The sequence below is a fragment of the Simochromis diagramma genome, unplaced genomic scaffold (genome assembly GCF_900408965.1).
Source record: "Simochromis diagramma unplaced genomic scaffold, fSimDia1.1 OVJJ01000061.1, whole genome shotgun sequence".
Taxonomy (NCBI): Eukaryota; Metazoa; Chordata; class Actinopteri; order Cichliformes; family Cichlidae; genus Simochromis; species Simochromis diagramma.
Window position 1 is genome coordinate 3211935 of NW_024386945.1, and position 23982 is coordinate 3235916.

A 23982-nucleotide genomic window follows, 5' to 3' on the forward strand; every position below is an offset into this window, starting at 1 on the left:
TTAAAAAGTCAGAAATTCAGCTTTAGTATAAACAAAATTTGAACTATGTTTATTTTTCAGAATTACAAAGTTTGTCCTCACACTGCAGGCATAATTAATAAAATCTAATCAAAAACAAATAAAAAGAAATAATAAAACAGACTAAAAGGCTAAACTGATTAAAACGCCTCCTTGTTGGTTCCACAATAAGAGTGGAGTGGCATTCTCTTCACGTTTACACAGAGACAGAAACATATCATATCTGTGTAGATTAACCATTCTGTGGTCAGCATCTTTTTAGCAGTGTAAACCTATGTAGAGCTTCTGTCTTTGCTAGCATTAGTTGTATAAATCCCTCATTTTAAAATGTATTTGCTTTAATAATGCAGTGAGTGAGTTTATGAAAATATAGGTTTTCCCAAAGACACCAATATATATGTAAAGTTGATTTCCTTAAAAGATAAATAAGAAAACTAACAGCAACAGTTCGTCAGTCGTGAAATCACAGTTGAACTTGTCAGTTGCAACTGTCGCCCTGTCTTTTTTTTTTTTTTCTTTCTTCTGCAGCTGTTGACTTCAGTCAGTTCGGCGCTGTTTGGTTCTGGCGTTCAAAGGTTGATGATAAATTAAGTCAAACGAAGAAACGCAGACAAAGAATAAAGAGAAATAATAATATGGCATATTGTAGAACAAAATGAAACACACAAACCTTTTGTTTTATTATGAAAACTTTAAACCATTGTGTTTTTTGAGTTCGAGGATATCTCTTTCTCTGCAGGGACGTCCTACATAGCACACCCAAAAAAAGAGAGAGTTATGACACAATATGCATAAAAAAAGGACAGCTGCACAACATGTGTGCTACTCGAGTGACAAACCTTCTGAGGAATGCTCAGATCCTTGGCGTCAGAATTCAAGCCAGAAGCGTCACCATTCTCCAGTCTGTTCAGTTTTGGAGTTTCAAGGGTTACCGGGCTGTCGTCCGTCTCTTCAATGTGCAGTGGGCCATTGTCTGCTGCAGACAGCTGGAGCTCCAAGCTATCTGATTCATAGGAGTTATTTTGTTCAGAGCTGCTTGCACTTGGTAGATCTTTTTTTCCATCTCCTTTATTTTCCGATTCTACGGGCGGCTTGGGCTCTTCTTCTTTCACAGCCTTTTCTCCTTCAACTTGATTGTTGTTGTCTCCCGACTTCAGCTCACTTCCTGATGCACTCTCTACAGCATCTTCCTGTGCAGAAGGGCTGTGGACCTCACTTTGGTACGACCCTACATCCAGTTCCCTGGACTCGACTAAAGACCCTCTAAGCATGCTGCCTTCTCTGGACAAGGTGCCGTGTCGAGGTTTTTCCGGGGATCTGAAACTAAACCGCTGGCTCGTTCTAGGACTGAAGCTCCTGTGAACCTCAGAAAAGCTGGCCTTCCAAGCCTTTGGAGAGATCAGACTTCGTCTTTTCAGTGAGCCATACCTGGAATATATAGTGAGAGAGAGGGAGTGAGATAGAGAAAGATCAAATCATGGAGATAAGAATGCAGTTCAGTACTGTGGACAGTGTTGGGGAGTAACGGAATACATGTACCGCCGTTACGTATTTAAAATACAAAATATGAGTAACTGTATTCCGTTACAGTTACCGTTTAAAAAGGTGGTATTCAGAATACAGTTACTTTGTTGAAATAAATGGATTACACTGCGGTACTTTCCTGTTTCATATTGTCGCGGGTCAGGACTGTTTGAGTTTTGTTTGACAGCTACGTTCCTTTGTTCCAGGCGGCAGCGTTACGGTTGCCATGGTTACAGGGCGACGCTCACTCTCTGCGACTGTGTGTTTCCTGGGTGAGAGAGCGCCTTTTTGTTGTTGTTGTTGTTGTTGTTGTCCTAAGCTAACAGGCAGAATGCTACAAGCATAGCTCTAAAGAATGTAGCATCATGGGCAGTGTAGTCCGTGCTGCAGGGAGAATGGACTGCCATACCCCTTATGTGTCTGTGAGCGCGAGGAGGGAGAAAAAGGGGAGTGGAAAGGTACGAGTTGTCATCGAGCAAAAACGGGAGCTGGACGCATGTAAATATAATAATAACCACTGCAGCCAAGAAGAGTGCCTGACGAGCCCAGTTGTAAGTAAGCTATTAAGACTCGACTGTACACAGTGTTGGGAAGGTTACTTTTAAAATGTATTCCATTACAGAATACAGAATACATGCCCCAAAATGTATTCTGTAACGTATTCCATTACGTTACTCAATGACAGTAACGTATTCTGAATACTTTGGATTACTTAATATCTTATCATGCTTTTTACAACAACGTGAATGTACTATTGCTGTGTGATTTATTACTATTACTGAAGGTCCGCGACTCCGAACTGTAGTAAAGGGACCTCTGACTAATACGGCGGGGTCCCTGTCGGCTCATAGCCGAAAAATAGCTTTACTTTGTTGTGTGGGTCAACTTTTCTTGCGAGAGACAGAGAGAGAGGCGTTGAAAGGCTGCTCCAACGGAACTTATTGTTTTCGGAGGAAAACACGAACACGGTGTACAGTCGAGTCTTAATAGCTTACTTACAACTGGGCTCGTCAGGCACTCTTCTTGGCTGCAGTGGTTATTATTATATTTACATGCGTCCAGCTCCCGTTTTTGCTCGATGACAACTCGTACCTTTCCACTCGCCTTTTTCTCCCTGCTTGTAGCATTCTGCCTGTTAGCTTAGCACAACAACAACAACAACAACAACAAGGCGCTCTCTCACCCAGGAAACACACAGTCGCAGAGAGTGAGCGTCGCCCTGTAACCATGGCAACCGTAACGCTGCCGCCTGGAACAAAAGAACGTCAAACAAAACTCAAACAGTCCTGGGCCCTGTTTCAGGAAGCCGGTTTAGTGCAAACTCTGAGTAAGTATACCCTGAGATAACGAAAACTCTGGGTTTTCGGTTTCACAAAGCGAGTTTAGATTAATTCTGAGTGAGTTACTATGACGACACACTCCGTGAAGCTAACCTGCCCCCTAGCAGGTTTACTTCAACTAACCCTGACCTTCTCCGCCTCTTTGTCGGAAACCTGACTGTAGGAAGTGTCAGACATGGCGTGCCCCTTCCTTGAAGAGCCAGTAGATGTTGAAGCCCAAATTCTCCGCAGAGCTCTCCGCCGGGAGAGAGTGATTAGAGCGCGTACATTTTATCATTTCCTGATGATTTTCTGTGTGAACGTTGCCGTTTTTCAGCACAATCTATAATTTATTTGAATAACATCCTCAGGCCTAATATTGCTCATGTGACACATCGCGGACATCCTCTCAGTTCTGTACATATTATTTGTATTGCACTTCGGTTTTTTGCAAACGGGAGCTTTCTGTATAATATTGGTGACGCTGAGCACGTTTCCAAGGCTACCGTCTGTCGGGCAGTCATGAATGTTACAGTTGCACTGAAACGTCTCCTGTACTCGTTTGTGGTGTTCCCCGGTCATAGACCCACAAGATTTATCAAAGAGGGATGCCACAAAATTGCAGGTATCAGGATGAACAAAACTTAATCCATGATGTGGTGATACTTGAACTACTACTTAAATTTTACATTTATTCCCACGGTTCCCAGGCGTGATTGGCTGTATAGATGGCACTCACATTCCAATCATTGCTCCTTCAGTAAATGAAGGAGACTATGTGAACAGGAAGTCTTTCCACAGCATTAATGTACAGGTACATAGTTCCCTGTAGCATTTCAAACTAACAAATTATTTCATTATAGTAATGGATGCTAATTTGTGTTCTCTTCACTGTGAAGATCATATGTGATGCTGCCAACATTATCACAAATGTGGAAGCCAACTGCTCAGCCTCTGTGAGTGGTGGTGGTGGAGGACCCCCACCTGTTTTTCGGGCCTCCGCTTTTTTTTCTGTTGGCTATATCACATTTGAGCATACAGAGTAAGCAAATATGTACTTGTAATGTGCTCAGATAATTTCAATAAGTGCTTACAGAGGGGAAATTAATGTAGCCTCTAACTGCAATTGATTTACATCGGACAAACAGACCAAGCACTATGGCTCATAATACAATTACACCTTACCTGTTTGGACTATATTTTTATATTTCATTTTTACTTGCTGCCAGGAACGTTTGGGGCCTGTTGGGTTGCACCTGCGCTCACATCACATCACAAAATAAAATGTATAAAATACAAAAGAAAATAAAATATAATAAAATAACGTGTTAAATGGGTGGAAATCCCTAGATCAATGTTTAAATTAACACTCACGCATTGACTCTGTCGGCTATGTTTTGCCATGCATGCTCCCTTTCTTTTGCAGCTGAGGCTGTGTTACTTTTTTTCCGCAATATTTGCATGTTATTGGCATATGCTGCCATCAGAATTTCGGCCTCAAGCGCTGTAAAATACATTGACCGCGCCTTCTTTCCCTCCGTCTCCATGGTGACTCGCTTAATCTGTGCTCCACTAATCAGGGCTTTATGTATCCTCGTGCGCGCGCTTAACTTGGGGTTAAAGCAACTCCGCGTTGACTGAACTAATTGTTATCAGCCTTTCTGAAACCGAATATTCCGAGTTGGACAGTTCGGGGTTACTCAACCCTGAGTATCGTTTTTCACTCTGAGTTTTCTAAACCGGCTTCCTGAAATAGGGCCCTGACCCGCGACAATATGAAACAGGAAAGTACCGCAGTGTAATCCATTTATTTCAACAAAGTAACTGTATTCTGAATACCACCTTTTTAAACGGTAACTGTAATGGAATACAGTTACTCATATTTTGTATTTTAAATACGTAACGGCGGTACATGTATTCCGTTACTCCCCAACACTGACTGTACACCGTGTTCGTGTTTTCCTCCGAAAACAATAAGTTCTGTTGGAGCAGCCTTTCAACGCCTCTCTCTGTCTCTCGCAAGAAAAGTTGACCCACACAACAAAGTAAAGCTATTTTTCGGCTATGAGCCAACAGGGACCCCGCCGTATTAGTCAGAGGTCCCTTTACTACAGTTCGGAGTCGCGGACCTTCAGTAATAGTAATAAATCACACAGCAATAGTACATTCACGTTGTTGTAAAAAGCATGATAAGATATTAAGTAATCCAAAGTATTCAGAATACGTTACTGTCATTGAGTAACGTAACGGAATACGTTACAGAATACATTTTGGGGCATGTATTCTGTATTCTGTAATGGAATACATTTTAAAAGTAACCTTCCCAACACTGACTGTGGAGTATTGCCAGAATATGGTGGAACAATTCACAAATGAATAAAGCTTTATAACAACAGTGCATTTAGCCATAAAGCACAATTAAATGCTTTCTGAATCTGCAAAAGTAATAATTAAAAGAAAATGCTGCTTGTATTATTACTCTAGGAGAAGACACAGATGTGACTATGGCGGGTAATTTCCACATTTTTCTGAAACTGTAATGAGAAATTAAAAATGTTTTTCATTTGGAAATTGCCTTCAAGCTTTAAAGTTAAGAATTAAAAAAACTCTCACCGGGACAATCCCTTTACAGCAAATGCTTTGTCTGGATGCTGAGCCTGCAGCTCCTTTATCACATTTTGTAGATCTTGATTGAGCTAAAATAGAAGATGGATGGTTAAAACAAAAAACTCAGGACAATCAATATTGGTTCACACATAAGAGAGCAAACATACCGTACTCATTTCCTTGTGGAAGATGTCTCGTAAATTTGACACAGCTGAGAAGACAGCTACGTAGCATCCAATACGACTAAAGGAGACAAACATTGACAAGTAATGTTTTAAAAAAGATAAATTGTTGCAAATTCAGTGAATATTTGAATAATATGCAATACTGAATAATCTTCATATTCATTCTGACAGAATAAATATATACTGTCAGACCTGTCAAAGAGAACTGGGAGCTCCTCTTTCAGATCGTTATTGATCCCCTCATAGATAACTTTGGCAGTATTCATCTCTTCTTTTGCCTGCAGAATGAAAAAGCAAGTCAATTTCAATGCATGTGTTATAACAAATTAGGGTTGATTACAAAGAGATATTGATGTTATTCTAATTACCTTGCTTATCTTGACATCATCCCTCTTTTTCGCAGTCTGCAGTGCCTCTAGCTGGTGAAGGGAGGAGTCGTAGTCAACCAGCTTTCTTCCCCTCTTGGCAATTTTGTCCTACAGTTTTTACAATGGAGCAAAACAGAGTCATACATATTGTCTATGTATATGTAAGTGAATTATAGTACATGTTTGTCTTAACTTAGTTTTGTGCATTTGCTCTCAGGCTCTTTGTCTGTCTGCATACTGACTTATGTTTGCTTGCATACTTGTTTGCCTTACCCTAACATCAGGGAATTGGCTCACGTAGGACTCCATGGTGCGCACGGCCTGGTCTAATAGCTTCACCTCGTAGTCATTCCACAGGAGGTCCTCCCCCTACATCACAAGTACAGCATAAATATTGCATTAATTATGCATAACAAGGGGAAAAATGTGGGGTCTTGTTCCCCTGGTGATGCATGCATTTCGCTGTTTTTGCACTTGTGGAATTAAAATGTGCTGCAATAGGTCTTTTTTTTAGTACCACTGACCTCAACAATGGCTCCTAAATCTTCCTCTCCAGCCCAGTCAGATTCATAAACATCAAACAGAGACTGGGAAAGGCGTCTTGAAGCTTCACGCATGTCTGTATAAAGCAGAATCGACTATTTGAGACCTGCAGAGGGCACAAATCCACAGTTCTACAGCATCTTCAAACAAAGACTATTTTCACCTCTAACTGCATTAACGTAGACCCTCAAGTCCTTGTATATTCGGTTCCCATCAGTCTGCAAATAAAGCATAAGTATACACATGATTATCTTGCTTACCTTTATTAACTTTTATGATGTTTGATTCACTGCTTTTACTCAATAACCCTGTGTTTGCATATACTGCAAAATGTGTTAAGACAGATATGAAAAACTTTCTGCTCAAAGTCTTTTTCAACTCCCATAATAAAAACAATGCTGGAGGATGATTACCTGCTGGTCACTAAAGTTTTGGAGACAATGTTCAAAAAGGTCATCTCTGGTCTCCATTGACTTTCCCAGCCTCTGCATTACCTGCAGATAAAGCACAGAAAAAAGCTAAATCTCAAAGTAACAGCAATTAAATGGCAATAAATTTGTCTTTCTTGCCATAGGGGAAACAGGAACTTGCAGACTATGTACCTTTTCTTTGCCTCTGCTCAGCTGTCTTTGGACTTTTTTAGCAAAGTCACCAGAATTGCCTCTCGGACTTGTCTTGTCTGCCATATTTTGTCTTGTCTGTGTTTATTCCTAAGAGGAAAAAGAGAAAAAATATCACAACACTGTCCTGCAACATCACAATTACTAGGTGTACTTCTGCAGAATGTCTGGTTCAAATATATTTTGCCTGAAAGCATTGTTACCTTTGTGGCTGTTATATCACAGTATTAATTTCAATTTGTTGCACCTTCCATACAAATTAAATGCAATTCAAGTGATTACAAGTGATGGAAACACACAAGATGGAAATCACAGGTTGGGAAATTAATGCACATCAATATAGTATTAATATAAGAGAATAAAATAGGTAAAATCAGGTTTAAAATGTGCATAACTACAGTTAATAGAATGATACAGGATACATTTAATTCCTAGCCGTATTTGTAGGCAACACACACTGATGACACTTGCATTAGTAACAAGAAATCAACAGACTAAATGTGGAACAAAGGCACAATGTTTTATATTGTGTGGGACAATTAGTTAAACATTCATGCATTGTCTTCTTTTTTTTAAATCACAAAACAGCTGAAGTACTGTTATTTGGCACTTGGCAGATTACTCTTTAAAATTACTGCATGTATTCTTCCTTTTTATGGCCTTATGTACAAGTCTGATGTGCCTCTGCAATTTTTTGTTTTAACAGATCATTGACCATGTGCCTAAAACTAAATTGCAGGACCCTTGCTGCATTGGCAGGAGCCACATATAAATAAAGCTACTGTATATAAGTGTGGCGGCAGGGTGTGGTTCTGGTTTTGGCTCAGCTGTGGGGGAGAGATGAAGCAGGAAGTTCAAGGTTCACTGCAGAGGAGAGGCTGACTGGGACAGCTGTTGCACATGGACTAATAAGTCTTTTCTACTTATGCAGCAGCATGCTGGCACCAACGCAGGATGGAAGCACAGACAATAGCTGGAAACCAACTGAGAAATCTAACCCTGCACATGGCAGTGCAGGGTTGTCACAATGTGCACGACTGGAAAAAAAAACCCACAGTGCTAAAGTGCGAACAGTTTTTGCAAATAAACAATAGTGGCCAATACAAAGCTGAGTCTGTGTGTCAGCAGACAGAGCAACAAGTCATTAAAATAATCTCCAGATTAGCAGCATTTAAGTCACATACACATTAATGTATCACGGTTTCCAAGATATAATGTTTAAATTCTTTGTGACAGTAAATACCAATAACAGCTCAAGCTGTTTTAATGTTGGTGAAAATTGTGTCAAGGTCACAAGCAACGTGAAAATGAGTAAAAACTTTTAAAATATCTTCAAACTTCACAACAATATACTAGGCCTTGGTGATATGAGTACCTAGGGTTAGTATTTTACCTTCACCTTCATTGTTAGCACTTAAGGTCAAAGTTGACCTTGAAAAATAATTTCAAGGAAATGTATTGAATATGAAAGGGCATGGAGAGAATAAAATGCACTTCGCATTTTTCCAGTCTGACACCCTGCGTCGTCACAAGTTGACATCATCGTATTGTAAAACTCAACGTTTTAGTGTTTAGTGTTACCCTTCGGGGGAAGTTGTGCTCTCTGAGGACTCTTGACTTTTCTGGGCCTTTTGAAAAAATCCTGGAAACGCCCCTGATTCCACTGGGGGATTATAGAAGGCCTCAAGTGACAAAATGAATTAAATAAATGCATTTAATTCATACTAACTGCGTCATTATTAATTGAAATCAGAAATAAATAAATAACTTGTGAAATGATTTAAATAAATTAAATTGATATCTAATTAACATTGTATATAACTAATTTATTATGTCAAATGTAATTAATTATTTATTAATGCATTGACTTAACTCGTTTGGCACTCGGAGTCTTCCATATAGGGCAGCAGCTTATGGAAGTTGCTTACATCACCTCTTAGAACGACAATACCCAGAAATCCCTGCGGCAACCCACTTCCAGCAGTGTGATATTGGTGAACTTTCGCCTACACGGAGTGTTTTTATTACTTTTGGCGTAGGAGGAGTGGTCTTATGACAGAGTCGCGGATTCCCTTGCTACTCGCCGAGCTGCAGGACATGATCATGGGGAGCGTTCTGGCCAAATGTGCCATCACCGACCTGGGCATCCAGTGGGCTGGCTGGGCTCTGGCTGCGGCTTTCAAAACCGAGAAGTTTTATGACTTGGCAGGTAATCTGAAAACCCGTTTCCTAAACAGTAATTTAGGACCCTGTACTGACTGCTTTTGCAGCTTTGCTTGTCAGTGAACTGCAACTAAAAAGTGCTCGAACTCGACTCGACTGAAAGCGAAATACATCTAAAGGGGGAAGAGTCGATATGTCTGATCCGTGTAGACTGATTTAATTTGTAAAAGCGTGTTTTGCACTTGAAAAAAGACTGATCATTACAAAACCTGCATTATCTAAAACAGCTTTGTTGTGAAACAGCGCGGAAGGAGCTCCTCCTTCGGCTTAACAGGCGCATGTGTCAGCAGGGGCGTGCACAGCTATCCTGGGTTGAATCAAAAAGGGCGCTTTTTAAGGGCCCCCATTAAACAATTTATAATTAGTTTTAATCATGCAGTGGTTAAAAGAGAGAGAGACAGAGAGAAAGCTTAACAGCATTTCATATACCTGTAGGGGGATATTAGTGTCATATTTAATCATTTTTGCATTTTGTTACTGCACAGCTGACAGAATTACCCAATGAGTCAGTAAGCTAGTTTACAGAAAGAACTGAATGTTATTGGGTTTTGTGCAGGTTAATACAGCATCATGTAGCCCATATTATTATCAATACCACACATTACAAACTTTCTAACTGAGAAAATAACTAAGATGTACAAATTATTAAAAAATAAATGTTAGTTGCAGCCTGGTGTGCCTTTGAATCTGCCTGTGATATCTATTAAAAAAAACGTAAGCTCACAATCAATAAGGAAGTATAGAAATGAACATAGTCTACCTAAAGTTAGTTCTCAAACATTTGTCAGATATAGACTGACGTTGCTTACCTGTTCACGCCAGTGACTGAATTAGAAAAAAGAAATCCCAAATTAATCACCTTGACACTTCTCTTTTACTCGTTTTCTTCTGGTTTTCCAACTCCGCGCTGTTCTCCTGTGTATTTGTACCCTTGAACTTTGGAACCAATTGTCTGCAGTATCCTGAGTAAAAGATTTATCGGACACACCTTAGTCTGCAACAAGTACAGCCACCAGCCGTGCCCACTTTCAAACCACCCTCACTCTACAACTCTGTCTCTCTCTACAATTTTCCAGGCTCTGGCACATTTATACTACTTGCACACCTGAGTCGTATCTGGGGAGGGGCCAGTCATACCCGGCAGAAGGTGCAGACAGGGTTGGTAACAGCATGGGGACTCAGGTAAGGCAGTCAGTATTGATGCCAAGTGCCAAACACCTCTTGACCGCTCTGCTACGCTAGAAAACTAAACAGAGATATGAGCAGGTTATATGTTTTTTTTATCAGAGTTTTGTGTAATTTTAGTCCTAGAGGGTCATTGGTGAGGTCAGAGGAACTAATGCATGTGAGACTTTAAAGCCAGGTAACTCAAGTTAATGAATAATGGCTTGGTTAATGTGAAAAGACTTTAAGTATGTTTTTTCTGCAGGCTGGGGACATTCCTCTTCATGCGGATCTTGAAGGACGGTCATGATCGCAGGTTTAACAATGTTAGAGACAGCCCTGGGACATTCTTTGTGTATTGGACTGTTCAAGGTACTTGGAAGTAATGTAAACACCTCTTTCTTGTTACCAGAGTCCTTGACCAACTGCACCCAAGTGAAGGGAGACTTTGCACAAATAAATCACTGTCTAGTTTCTGGCTCTTTATATGTATTTATTCTAGGCAAGAGCTGTTGGTTACAGTTACATTTATTTCATGGAAGTATTAAGGTTATGCTGTTTGAAAATCATACATTTTTTCCTCCATTCTTTCAGCTGTGTGGGTATTTATGACCCTCCTGCCCACCCTCATGCTGAACAGTGAGAAGCGAAATGTGCCTCTGGGAACGAGGGACTATATTGGCTGGACCATTTGGGGCCTTGGCTTTGCTACAGAAGCTATTGCTGACCAGCAGAAATGGGTTTTCAAGCGTGACCCAGATAATGCTGTAAGTGAGGATAACCCTAAACTGTATTAATGTCTCACTCACCAAGTGTTGTAACTGTACTGTCCAATTTACTTTCTCACCTCCAGGGGAAGTTCATCCAGAGTGGACTCTGGGCTTACAGTAGACATCCAAACTACTTTGGAGAAATCCTGCAGTGGTCAGGTCTCTGGCTCTCAGCCTCCTCAGCGATGCAGGGTTCCCAGTATCTCAGTGTGGTCTCCCCTCTATTCGTCTGGTTCCTGCTACGTTACGTCAGCGGTATCCCCATCTTAGAAAAGCAGGCCATGAGGAAGTGGGGATCTGACCCCGCCTTCCAGAACTATGTGAAAAATACCCCCCTTCTGTGGCCACTCCCTAAATTTTGATGTCACTTTTATAATGTTTGAACACTGAACAAGAGTTACCTCTCACAAAGAAGCTACGCACGTTCAAATCACTGAAAATGAGTGAGGTTTTTTGTAATTTACTTTTGGTGTCTGCAATTTTTAAATGTAAATTTTTCACATACACCATTTACATAAAAGTCACATTAAATATTTTGTTGGGGCTTTGATCAATATCTGAATATATACATTTTTGTTGAGTATAAAGTCACCTCTGTTTTTACATTCAATGTTTCTACTTTGAGTGCTGGTAATAATTTTGAGATATTCAGGCGTTATTGGCATTAAGAGTGAAACATGATAATGGGCATCAAAGTGGAAATACCATCAGTCCTCAGAGGAGGTGGTATCAGTTACAGGAGTTAGAATTTTTCTTGAGGTTTCCCGATGTTTCTCTTAAGACTTAAAATCCAAACATGGAGTCCTCACATTAGCAATATTATTGGTTGCAACAATACAAAATTTTAAAAAATAAATAAATTGGCTCTTAGTACACCTAATCATCCTAACGATGTGAACACAAGCCTTTCCAGTGGCTTTCGAGAATATGGATCACATACTCAACCAGCTTTAGCCCTCCTTTCAGGATGATCCCACATAATGATATTAAAGTAGACTAAATGGGATTGCACCCTCATTTACTGATTAATTTTCAAAATGTAAAGAAGCTACACAAAACAGTCACAGGACAGGAGACATTTTTGTAAATGTATTTTATATGAAATTCAGATAGTGTATTTTTGTTCAAACTGCGTGATTATAGTTTATCAAATAATGCCCCAGTAATTCAACAGGCTAATAGCCCACTGTAATTGCCTTTTGTGCAGGACTGCTTATAAGCAACCTCCCACAGTACAAATATTACACAGATCAATAAACATCAGAGGGTCTGGTGCAGCAGAGGCTACAGCCTGCAGCACAAACCAGTGACCAAAACTCCTGCTAAAAGCTTTGTTGCCTTTCAATGACAATGAGATCATTGACATTTACTAAAACGATCCACACCTAGTGAAGCTTGTAGACGATGACCAAGTAGATCTGGTTGAAAGTTGAGTTCTTATTACTACAGTTTGTTATTAAACAAGAAGGAAAAAGGTATGCACACTTCTAAATTATATTCACTAAACAAAATACTGTGGGACAATTCAAATTAAAATAAAAACAAATGAAATACAAACATCAGCCACACAATCAACTATAACCTAGAATGAAATACCAAAAAAATAATAATAAAAAAATAAGTTTCTCAACTTCTGAGTGACACATGAGCTGAAAAACTATTAAAGGGAAACAATTACATTTAGAAGCGGGTCACAATAAAACTGTTCATATACAGTACATATTTTCATCTATGAGCACACTTATCTAAGAGTGAATAGACAGTGCATTTTCGTGTGTTGTCATCTGAAATGAGAATGCCACACTGGACATTTATTAGGAGCAACAGTCCTAAAGACAGAAGTGTGCACAGACAGAAAAAACTAGTTGTTTTTAAAAAAAAAAAAAATTCCCCATTTTACAAATGTTAAAAAAAAACAAAACAATAAAAACTAACACTCAGAAACAGAATTTTTAAGAATGCAGAGGAAGACTACAAATGTTATTCATAAAACAAACTAGTCGCTGTTATTGCAGTAAGAATAAAGGATTAAATGCAGCTGCTTTGATATTATTTGAGGAGCGGAGAAGAAAAGAACTTTCCTTGGCGAGAAAATCCCACTGCTGATTTGCTCTTTGACCCAAATCTGCAACAAACAGCATACATAAAAAACAAAAAACAAAAACATGATGGAATTATTAATTAGGAGCTATAGTCAATAAAACAGAGCTGATGAATGATAATGAGATATTACACAGTAGATTAAGTTAAATGAAAGTCAGAAGAAGTCAGCATTTATGTAAATTAGGAGAGAAAACACTTTGTAGCTTTATCTTCTCAATTAATCATGAGATCATTGATTATAATGCCAGCAGGGCCGGGAGGACTGTGCTCATGTGATTACCTGGGTGTCAGAGAGGACTTCATGCGCTGAGACAGAGAGCTGGAGGAGGGGGTTTTATTGAGCTGGTACTCCGGAGTGGTCAGAGGTCCCAGTATGCTCACTGAAATATCACAAACAGTTAACATTTACAATCTCAGCCTCCCATGAAATGTCAGGCTGTTGAAACGACTGCGCCCACACTCATACGGCAATAACAAAAAGTTCTAACAAACCTCCAGCCCTCTCAGGGGTGGCGTAGCAGTTTGCATTTTCAATGATCAAATGCTCCAAGTTCGGCTGCTCGTTTTCTGCTGCCATCACAAACTGGGCCCAGAAATCCACCGGCAGAGCCAACAGACGCTCCACAACCTGAACAGAAAGGGATTAGTAAAAAATGGAAAAAGATCAGGGTTATTTCAGAGTATTGCCTAATCCACTTCCGCCCGTGCTACGCTAGTTAGGTTTGCCTTAAGCAAGATCGAGGGGAGTTACTAAAAAAAGAAAGAGAAAAAAAATAGAAAAAAAAAATAATGGTGTTATGCTCTTCTTCTGTGCAATATTACACTGTAAGATTTTTTGTGGCCTCCAGCTGTTGTGTGTGCTCAGTCTCCTAGATTTAGCCATTCCACATAATGTATATTAAATCTGTTGCCAGACACTGTCATCCTGATAAATAGCAAAATGCATCAGAATTAAGATTTTTTTTTTTTTTTTTAAAAACAAAACACTTTAATATGTTATAAATATTAGAAGTAAATGTTTAAGAAATGGCAGCTTTTGCTGCAAATTCTAGTGAAAGTATAATGCATTTATAATCTGTGAGATTTAAGACTTCTTAAAAATTATTTATGCATTCTTTTCCAGCACTAACTATTAAACAATCTTTACATTGTGGGGGTACATCTCTATATAATAACAGCTCACAGGGATTCACAGGAAAACTGCGTGTCATTTTGTGTCATTAAGATAAATTTGTGATTTCACCAACTTGGTATTTCACATTAAAGGTATTCAACCAGCAAATGTGGAAGGAGACTCTAACCACAAGTGTAATGAAGGGAACAGCTGCAAGAAGTCTGGCTACCCCTGGGCAAATTACACGTTTTGTTGATGCCTGCAGCGAACACATTAAAATGAGCCAATTGTGTTTGCCACAGACTTGGTTTATTATGGTCACTTTTGTCAGAGAATCAGTTATAAATAATCCAAGAGTAATTGAAAAAGATGAAGAGCTGCTCTCAGCATTTCAGATTGCTTCAGTTTAAAGGCAAAGGAAACTGTGCAGTTGTAAAGTGTGTGCAACTACACCTTAAAGAGAGGCATCCGCTGCTCTTCTTTAGTTTATTTTTGCAGCAGGCGCTCAACAAGTGCACACTAGGACAGGTATGCAAGAGCTGCGTCTCATCTTCCAAGCTTACCTTAGGCTGTCGTTTGGTATCCTGTAGGATTGTCATAGGGTCAGGATTGGGAACTGCGTGTCCCACAATTGTTGGACCAAAAACTCGGGACAGGTTACTGATGTCCATCTTGGTGTCCAAACTGTCAGCAACTCTGAAAGAATTGATTAGATTCAGTACTGACCAGCTGATGTATAATCAACGAAATATGAAATATATATGAAAATAACTCCCAAGAGAATACACTAATATTTTAAAGAGGGCCTATAATGCCCTTGTCCAGCTCCAAAATGTTAATTTGGTGCCTGCAGAAAGCTGTTTTGCATCATTCACTGCTTAAAATAATCATTTATAGTATACAGTCCTTGGAGCAGCCCCTCTCTGCCTTTAAGCCTTTAGACTTAGTTTAGAAAACTCAAACAGCACTTTTGGCTCACAGGTACAACAGTACATGTGCGGATTTGAAACATTTTAAAAATGAGCATCTTGAATAAATTGAATAAATATAATAAATATAATAAAAAGTAAAAACAAGAGCATCCTTTAAAAAAAAAAGTTCATTTTAAGTTTAACAGCAGAAATAAATATAAAGTAAAAAGTTCAGGTTGTTTATGCAATTCTGCACTTTTTTTCCTAGACGTAGCTCGACCAATATTACAATTAGAGAATGCATATCGATATTCTATAAAGGTGAGGTACAAAGAGACTAGAGTTAAAATATATCTACCAAAGCACAAATACAGTCGCTTGAAAAAGGAAATTTACCACAGGACTCTGAAAGCCTGTGAAATACTAAGTATACTCCATAATTCAATATCTTGTAGAACCACTTTTAGCAGCAATAACTTAGAAGTAATAACTTTTATCAGGCTCTCACAATGTTGTGGAGGAATTCTGGCCAACTTCTTACAGTGCTGCTTCAGTTCATTGAGGTTTGTGGGGCATTCATTTATCCACAGCTCTCAACGTCATGCCACACCATTTCATTTTGGTTCAAATCTGGACTTTGACTGGCCCATTGCAACAACTTGATTCTTCTTTTTCAGCCATTCAGTTTTAGATTTTTTTTTTGTTGTATTAATCAGTTTGATCCAAGCTTTAGCTGTGGGGCAGCATGCATAACATTTGACTCTGGAATAACTTTGGTATAAAGAGGAGTTTATGCTCCACTCCATGCTGGCAAGGTGCCCAAAACGAGTCTAAATCATCAGACTTCCCCCACAGTGCTTCATGATGTATTTGTGCTGACATAATTTGTGCTGTTTGGGTTTCACCAAATGTGATGCCGTGCATCATGGCCAAAAACTTTGGTCTCATCTGCCATAAAGACAGATGATGTTAAGATGCAACTTCGCAAACCAAAACTGCGCTGCTATGTTCTTTTTAGAGAGAATAAACTTTCTTTCTTTTACATGATGTATATATGACTTATGCGGTGAGAGAAGAATAGGTGCAAACCTCTGAAGGTGAAGGATTACGAAAGCCAGCGTGTCTCTGTTGGGCTGTGGCAGGTCACCAATGGTTTGGTACATCAGAGCTATGCTGTTGTCATCATCTGAAATCTCTGTGGGAAAACAAGGAAAACACATTTTTTCAGTACAGACCAAGAAATAGGGTGTTGTGACTTCTGTGGATTTATTAGCGGCTAGAAGGAAAATGCATCTGACTACAGTAGAAAACAAACATTAAAAATGCTAACAGACTTAGAGATCGATCCTTTGTTTTTGTTCCAGGCAAATTCCCACCAGAGGTTTCCATCGCTCATCAAAACAAATCACAAATGTAAAGCAAAAGCACTTATGAAACCTGTATTTAATCATGTGTTGGATAAATTGCTTAACTTTCAACACTGCAGTTATTTCAAGTAGACATTGCTTTGTGCCAAAACCCTAGACTAGTAAACACACTCTTACCAGCTGCGTCCATGAAGGAACGGTTGAGGCGGAAGGTGAGAAGAGGCTCCTTAAGGTTCCTCAAAAAGTCCTTGAGGAGGCCAGTGACGGCATGGATATCATCCACCTTACTGAGCACAGGAACAGTTTTGCTACGGAGAAACTTTTCCTTCAGCTCCTTCACAGTGCGCTCAGCACCAGAAAGACGGTACAGTCCAGCCTGAGCAAGGGGAAAAACATTTTTTTATCTGAATTATACTGATATTGTTTCTAGGGAAAATTACTGTAGCTGTTATCTGTAACGTACTGTTTGATATGAAGGGGCACCTCTGCAGCAAGGTACTAAAATCCAGAAACAAGAGGTCTTGAATATTAAGGCCCCATCTTATCTTAGACACCTCATACTACCATATAAGCCCAACAGAGCACTTCACTCTTATACTGTAGGCTGTTATGGTTCCTAGCGCTGGGAGGAAAAGCCTTCCAGGCCCCTCTTCTATGGAAAAGCTTCCAGTCTGAATTAGGCTTAATTTTTTTTTGATAGAGCTGATAGTTTGGGCTGGATCAGGTGATTGAACTCTCCCTTAGTTATCCTGTCTTCCCCCATCACTCCCAACTGCTCGTGTCAGATGGATGCCCCTCCCAATCCATGATTCTGCCTGAGGTTTCTTCCTGTTAAAAGGGAGTTTTTCATCCCACTGTTGCCAAGTGCTTATTTATAAGGCAATGTCCAATTGTTGGGGATTTCTCTCTATTATTGTAGGGTCTTTATCTTTCAATATAAAGTGTCTTAACTCTGTTATTGCTGTGATTTAGTACTATGTGAATAAAAAAAAATAAAAATAAAAAAATCCAATATCCAAAAGACAACATCCCCAGGACATTTGCTAGCTCTGATTTCTTTAATTTTCTGCCTTCCTCTTTCACCCTTTCATAGAAATGGTTCAACTAAATATTTACTGATAAATAGCAAAGAATAGCACATGAAATCACACAGAGTAGCTACAAGCAATAATAATAATAATGCATTTAAATTAGAACAATAACAAAACAGCTTAATCAGCTTGTATCAGCAGATCTGTCAGTCAGTCACACTTTAGCTCCATTTCCACATTAATTTTAGCAAAATTTCTGCAAATAAGAGAGTTTGATGAGTCCACAACTCATCTTGTTAAGATAAAGGATATCTAATAAGAACAGAAAAGGCAAGAAACTCGGGTAAGAAAACTCAACAATTTTCACATGAAATTGAGTTATGCACAAAAAAGGCAAGTAAGACAAGTGCTAAATAAACAACCCAGAAAGAAGAGATGGCATCAAAGTCAAACAGCAATCAGCAGATCTGGAGCCTTTCCATAGCCCAATTACAAACTTAAGCTCCCAGTAACAGATTGTAAAATCTTAGTTACAGCTCCGTCTCAGCTTAAGGGGAAGACATTAAAAATAACTACTGGGGCTTGAGGCTTTACTGTTCTTCACATTTCTGCATAATATTAGGACAGTGAAATAGCACTCACTTCATGCAGTCCCCTTTGCTCGATCTCACTGATACAGTGGACCACAATGGGAGGGATCATGGGTGATGTGTCTGGGACGTAGTCTGCGAGAACACCCTGGAAAAAACAAAACAAAAACAAAGACAGGATATGGGTTAAGCAGCCAGAACTGTGATTAAATTTAAGTGGATCCACCTGCACATGAAGAGTAAAAATTGTATTACATACCTCCCCAATTTTGACTGGTGTGCCACCCAGGTTGGGGATGCATGGTAGAGGGCAGCGCTCACGACACTCTGGGTGCGAGACCACCCTGCAGTCCCTGCACTTCAGTGAAATCTTGCCAAACTTGATCCTCTTTCCGCAGGGCACACAGGATTCAGGCTTAATGACCTATAAAGACATTCCACAGGAGACTTTGAAGTTATCTACCATATATATGCAGCTAAAGAAGCAGAGACACTTTGTTTAATAGCGATACAAATGAGCAAACAACATTGTCAATATGGATGCCAACATTTTTTTTGAAGCGCAGGGCTGGGTGATTTATTTCCCATGGGGCCGCAAGAGAAACTGGGACTATTGTTGAGGGGGGGTACCAATAAGCTGAACTCAATTCTGTTCAATATTAATTTTATCTTTTCACAAGCATGTTAGTGGAGGTCACCACAATAGCCCCAATCTCTCATGTGGCCCCTTGGGGAAATTAATTGTGCACCCTTACTATAGCAACACTAAATTAAGTCAATAAAAAAAAAAAAAAAATTTAACATATTCAATTCTTAAAATATATAAGTAAATATCCCTTTTACTTTTTCAGCTATTGCTGTATAATGGCAAAACATATTTAATTTGGAGATAAAGAGAACCCTCCTTTGATCTGAAAGGAAAATGTGCGTTTCTAGTTACATTCAGTCAGTGCTGTTCTTTCGCATTAATGTCATTCTTACAGTTTTGGAGACGAACTCATGAAGGCGGACGCCTCCATTGCTTTGTGGAGTACTAGGCGCAGCTTTCATCTCTAGCTCAGGGTTGGCAGGCTGCTTGAAGACATCCTCAGACTTGACAGATTCAGAGTCCCATTCCATAGCAGCTGAACGGGAGAGATAGAAAATAAATACCTGCTTGTAAAATAGCACAAACCTTCATCGTGCAGTTCTGAATCACTCCTACTGCATAATGAAGTTTTTTTTTTTCAACACATCCAACATTGTTTTTCCATTAAATTATGTGTTATTACTTTTGCTAAAACCCAACAGAGCCCCATGTTGTTATCTTGTTAGCCGAGTAGATGATTTTACTTACTGAAGAACAAAGTTAGCTGGATGAAACTAAGCACAATCATTTGAGCAGGCTGGAATATAACTCCAGCATAGATAAGTCACATATAAAAGCAGCGTCCACAGATATTTTAGCTGTATACTACCTCATAACAGACATCTTACCAGTCTTTCTCCTGCTGCGGGTCCAGTATGGAACAGTCTCAATGGTAGAAACCGCCTCAACAGATCCTCCATTTGCAGGAACAGTCACTGTGGTCTTTGTCACAATGGCCTCATTTCCCTGTCACAACACATAAGAACAGTCAGAATATCCAAATACAGCCAAACTACATCAGGGCACAGCAATGAGCTGCAAGACTTGGCTGCAATCTGCCATCAGCATTTGGTTGCCAAAGCTAACAAAAATGATGAATGATTAAGATCATGTATGATATATGAAAGCAATACCCAGAGCTAAATAAATAACCTACCATATCTATAGTTTTTCCTGTTGATCGAGACCTTTTGGAGGCAACTGGAGGACCATCAACATGATTTCTCGAGGAGCGCTAAAATCAAAACAGAACTTTAACACTCTCGTTTCCATTACATATAAAACAATGTCATCACTTCTCAAATTTGAAAGAGCAGAAGTAACACACCCTTTTTTCTCGTTTCTTGAGTCGCACTGTCCTCACAGTGGAGGAATCCCAATCCTGTCAAGATCGAGCATGTCATTAACAGATTTCAATTATTTTCATTGATACCGACAGGGACAACATCCACAACAATCTGGTATCTACAATGTATTAGTGTATGCAGTTTCTCAGGAAACACTACACCTTATATTTCAAAGTTAAATGGGAGAAGGAAGCAAATATAACACCAACAAATGAGGATCGCTAAAATATATGTGAAATAAATGTCAGCACCTCCAGTCGTAGCCAGTGGAGAGAATTCTCATGGACCTGACAATGTAATTATAAATTGGCTGACCACCATCTTGGAAATGTCCAGCAGTCCAATCTTACTGCTCAGAGATAGTATCATAAATTGAAGACACTAAATTTGAGAATGTGGCTGGCCTTGTAAAAGAAATGGAAAAGAAATGAAAAGAGTTTGTAGAGATACATTTCAGAAGTATTGATTAAAATGGCTGTTTTATATGAGATGAGGAGAAGATGGACTGATAATTATATAATAACTATATCATATTAGACAATTCTTCCTGTGGTAACCATAGTTTTGAACATTGTGCACTGATCATAATTGATTTTTTCATGCGTGAACATCTGGCTTCATCTGGGGTCTGGAAGGACTAGTCTGGACTTCCATTCATTTTCTTTTGTTGATTTTCCACAGGTGCGTGGGTAGACCCCTGGGATTAATTCAAAAAACAATCACTATCGTGTACTTAACTAGCCACTGTGTGCTTCATGTATTACCCCAGGTGACCTGTTTTGATCTGCTCTGTCTTGTGAAATCTGTTTGCTTCTTTGAAACGCAATGATAAAAATAACGTTCAAAAAAACAATAAAATAGCACAGTAAAGCAGTAATACAATAAAGCACACAGTTACTGTGTGCTTTATTGTATTACCTACCCCTTGTGACCTGTTTTATTTTGCTCTGTTATGTCTGCTCCTTTGAAACAAAGTGATAAAAATAAAGTAAAAAAAAAAAAGGTTTCAAAATTAAAGGGTTTTTTTTTTTTTCATACATTCAAGTTCTAACTTGTAAAAGAGAAATACTTACAAGAGAGTCATCTGTTTTGTCATAGCTGATATCTGACAAGATGGAGCCTGATTCATCTATCGTCATCAGTCTATCAAGAGCAACAGAAAATATGCATCAAATCAGCTAATGCTGTTCTTTTACTCACATGTGTCCCACCTAACTTAATGGCTAAGTAGTAATTCAGTAAAAAGGCTGAAATGTTTAGATATACCCGTGTGTAAGAGAAAATACCTTAAAATCAAACAATCAGTAATCAGAAATAAGAGCTTTACATTAAACAGCTTGAATTTAACATAAAACATCTTGAGTTACTTACCTTCGGCTGGTATTAAGGTTGGTTGTTGCCTGACAGTTTGTGTTCAGGAAAGCCAGAGCTGAGCGCTGTTCTGCACTCAACTGGATGCTGTTACTGGATCCCTCACAGGTCAAGAGGTCCCGGATCAACTGAATTTGACGGTCCTGTATCATAGAAATCCAAGCACGACACAAAAATGAGTCAATTGAAATCACACTGTAGCCTAAATTGACACCAACAAGAAAGAAGGGTTGGCAATGAGGGTCCAGTCATCCTTCCTACCAGTGTCTCACAGTCTGCCTCAGCCTTTTGTCTGCGCCGTATCTCCACGTCTACCTGGTTGCGGGCATGCTTCAGTTTGACCTCCAAGGCTCCCCTCTCAGTCTCCGTTTTTCTCAGCATCTCTTTGCATGACCCCAGTTCATGCTCAGTCTTTAGCCATTTGCGACGGCAGTCATCAAAGTTTTGTGCCATCTGAATAAAGTCTAGGGGGGAAAATGGGAGCATTAGTATAGTCTATAGGGGCCTGAAGTGCCTGTGTGAATTAATAGAAGGTAAAGACAACAGAACCTGTAGCCATGATATACTCACTGGGTTCAATGTTCTCACTGAGAAGGTCAACTTGCGTCCTCATCCTTTCATATAAGCTCTGGAGGTTCAGCACCGCAGTCTCCATGGTGTCTTACAATTTAAGGCCCTCTGAGAAGAAATACATTTTAAAGTTCAACCACACAGAATATCCTTGGATTATCTAGATTTTTTGCTAGCCGCCTTTCAGTTTTGCAAGTATTTTAACCAAAACAGATAACTTGCTGTATTGGTATGCTCACGCAAATATGTGTTTGCCGTTATGTTGAACACGCTGGCTTATTTTGCTTTTCTTCTGACGCCAGGAAAGACTAAACGCTCTATTAACCGCACACTGCCTAAACAACATGGCGTTTACGATGGCTCTAAGTTTAGGTGGTGTATCTCCTCCATTTGCAAAATTCAGAAAGCAACAGTTACCTACATACCTGGAGAGGCGTTGTACAAAAAAGCCTTTCGGTGATATTTAGCCACCACACTGCTCTTTTTCCGTTTCCTTTTTTTTTTTTAGCTGTTAGCTTTTCGAACCTTTGTCCACATCCTTCAGCAGCTACAGCCACACTGAGCGGGTTGCATTTCAAATTTCACCGCTACCCAATGAGAGATGAAGACGGCTCGGGTGTGAACGCAAAAAATAGATGCAACTTCCGTGTTTGTATTTTCAAAGTAAAACCCCCGTAACGGCCAGTCGCTTCACAGGTAAGCGAGTAGATTTGCGTCAGAATGGGTAGAACTGCTTATAGATCCAGTGTTAACCCTAATGATAATACGTTTAATATTTAGCAAACAAATAAGCAAACAAATCTAGAACAAAGAAGAAATGAGAATAAAACGTAATACTTCCGGTCATGTCTTTCAAAAATAGAGACTCGTGTTTTTTCCCAAGAGCACGTAAGTGGAAAAATAACGACTTCCGAGTTTGGACTGTTAATGCCGTTATGCTGCGGCTGTCAAAACACAGACACTCTGTAAAACATATACTGCTCATGCTAGCAAGTAATATGGCCAGAATCTGCAGGGCCACGGATACACCAAAAACTATAATTACCATCCTTAACCTGTTTGTGTCCAACAGAGGTCATAATTCAGTTAAAGTTTTGTTTTTAATATAGCACCGGTTCGCGACAAGAGTCGCCTCAAGGCGCTTTATACCGTAAAGTAAAGACCCTATAGCTTTCTGGAGAAAATCCCCCAAATCAGGCAGCCCAATTTGTGCAAGCACTTTAAAGAAAAAAAAACAACAACTCCCTTTTAACAGGACGAACCCTTCTGCACAACCAGGATCACAGCAGGGCAGCTAAGAATTTTACACTGTATATCAAACTCTTCCGTGTCAATTTTTGATTATTGCTTTGCTTGAAATTAATTATATATTTTAATGTTTTTAGAGCATAACGTCCCAAAGGGCTTTCGCTTAGACTGTGTTTATTAATTTTTATGCATAATTTATTATTGAATTTTTTTTAAATAAACCTATAAAAATAACTATCTTCACCTTATAATATGGGTATGTTTCTATTCGACAGGAGTGCAAATAGTTTCACTTTTTCCATAATAAATGTGCTCTGTTCGACCCCCTAAAACACACATCCTTAACTTTTAACTTTTCCAAT

At 39.3% G+C, this 23982-nt stretch overlaps 3 protein-coding genes and 1 long non-coding RNA gene across 6 annotated transcripts; 2 read left to right on the forward strand and 2 right to left on the reverse strand.

The window, feature by feature from the left end:
- Positions 1-534: 534 nt before the first annotated feature.
- On the reverse strand, positions 535-10487 carry bin2a (bridging integrator 2a). Of its 2 annotated transcripts, none has more exons than XM_040037989.1 (13): positions 10267-10487; positions 7167-7274; positions 6978-7058; positions 6728-6782; positions 6546-6640; positions 6295-6390; positions 6022-6129; positions 5846-5931; positions 5636-5711; positions 5475-5557; positions 858-1446; positions 689-764; positions 535-580 (listed from the first exon to the last, which is right to left on the reverse strand). In XM_040037989.1, exons 2-12 carry the CDS (start codon positions 7248-7250, stop codon positions 711-713), a joined length of 1407 nt encoding a protein of 468 aa, XP_039893923.1. In that variant the 5' UTR covers positions 7251-7274; positions 10267-10487; the 3' UTR covers positions 535-580; positions 689-710. The 2 variants fall into 2 exon arrangements, with proteins under 2 accessions (XP_039893923.1, XP_039893925.1); XM_040037991.1 differs by having other exon boundaries at positions 10217-10487.
- LOC120737354 lies at positions 1327-6811 on the forward strand. The gene is made up of 2 exons (XR_005696734.1): positions 1327-1435; positions 6057-6811. It is a non-coding gene; the product is annotated as an uncharacterized LOC120737354 (long non-coding RNA).
- Positions 9140-13213, forward strand: si:ch211-210c8.6. Its single transcript, XM_040037994.1, has 5 exons — positions 9140-9393; positions 10484-10589; positions 10837-10943; positions 11166-11338; positions 11425-13213. The coding sequence occupies exons 1-5, from the start codon at positions 9237-9239 to the stop codon at positions 11701-11703; spliced, it is 822 nt and encodes a 273-aa protein (XP_039893928.1). The 5' UTR covers positions 9140-9236; the 3' UTR covers positions 11704-13213.
- On the reverse strand, positions 12420-22986 carry racgap1 (Rac GTPase activating protein 1). 2 transcript variants are annotated; one of them, XM_040037987.1, is made up of 17 exons: positions 22790-22986; positions 22373-22480; positions 22064-22266; positions 21803-21945; positions 21505-21574; positions 20413-20466; positions 20242-20319; positions 19934-20051; positions 19439-19581; positions 18717-18881; positions 18510-18605; positions 17014-17212; positions 16559-16664; positions 15122-15254; positions 13937-14072; positions 13725-13824; positions 12420-13466 (listed from the first exon to the last, which is right to left on the reverse strand). In XM_040037987.1, the coding sequence occupies exons 2-17, from the start codon at positions 22455-22457 to the stop codon at positions 13391-13393; spliced, it is 1905 nt and encodes a 634-aa protein (XP_039893921.1). In that variant the 5' UTR covers positions 22458-22480; positions 22790-22986; the 3' UTR covers positions 12420-13390. The 2 variants fall into 2 exon arrangements, with proteins under 2 accessions (XP_039893921.1, XP_039893920.1); XM_040037986.1 differs by having other exon boundaries at positions 22798-22985.
- Between the last annotated feature and the right edge of the window lie 996 nt (positions 22987-23982).

Excerpts from the sequence above, each read along its gene's own strand:
- bin2a (XM_040037989.1), bottom strand. The coding sequence starts at position 7,250 with ATGGCAGACAAGACAAGTCCGAGAGGCAATTCTGGTGACTTTGCTAAA. Across the intron at positions 6,783-6,977 it reads AAAACTTTAGTGACCAGCAG|ACTGATGGGAACCGAATATA; the intron begins GTAATCATCCTC and ends CTTTATTTGCAG. Across the intron at positions 6,391-6,545 it reads ATTTAGGAGCCATTGTTGAG|GGGGAGGACCTCCTGTGGAA; the intron begins GTCAGTGGTACT and ends CTTGTGATGTAG.
- si:ch211-210c8.6 (XM_040037994.1), top strand. The coding sequence starts at position 9,237 with ATGACAGAGTCGCGGATTCCCTTGCTACTCGCCGAGCTGCAGGACATG. Across the intron at positions 10,590-10,836 it reads GTAACAGCATGGGGACTCAG|GCTGGGGACATTCCTCTTCA; the intron begins GTAAGGCAGTCA and ends TTTTTTCTGCAG. Across the intron at positions 11,339-11,424 it reads AGCGTGACCCAGATAATGCT|GGGAAGTTCATCCAGAGTGG; the intron begins GTAAGTGAGGAT and ends TCTCACCTCCAG.
- racgap1 (XM_040037987.1), bottom strand. The coding sequence starts at position 22,457 with ATGGAGACTGCGGTGCTGAACCTCCAGAGCTTATATGAAAGGATGAGG. Across the intron at positions 21,575-21,802 it reads AACCTTAATACCAGCCGAAG|ACTGATGACGATAGATGAAT; the intron begins GTAAGTAACTCA and ends TGCTCTTGATAG. Across the intron at positions 16,665-17,013 it reads TTCCTTCATGGACGCAGCTG|AGATTTCAGATGATGACAAC; the intron begins GTAAGAGTGTGT and ends GTTTTCCCACAG.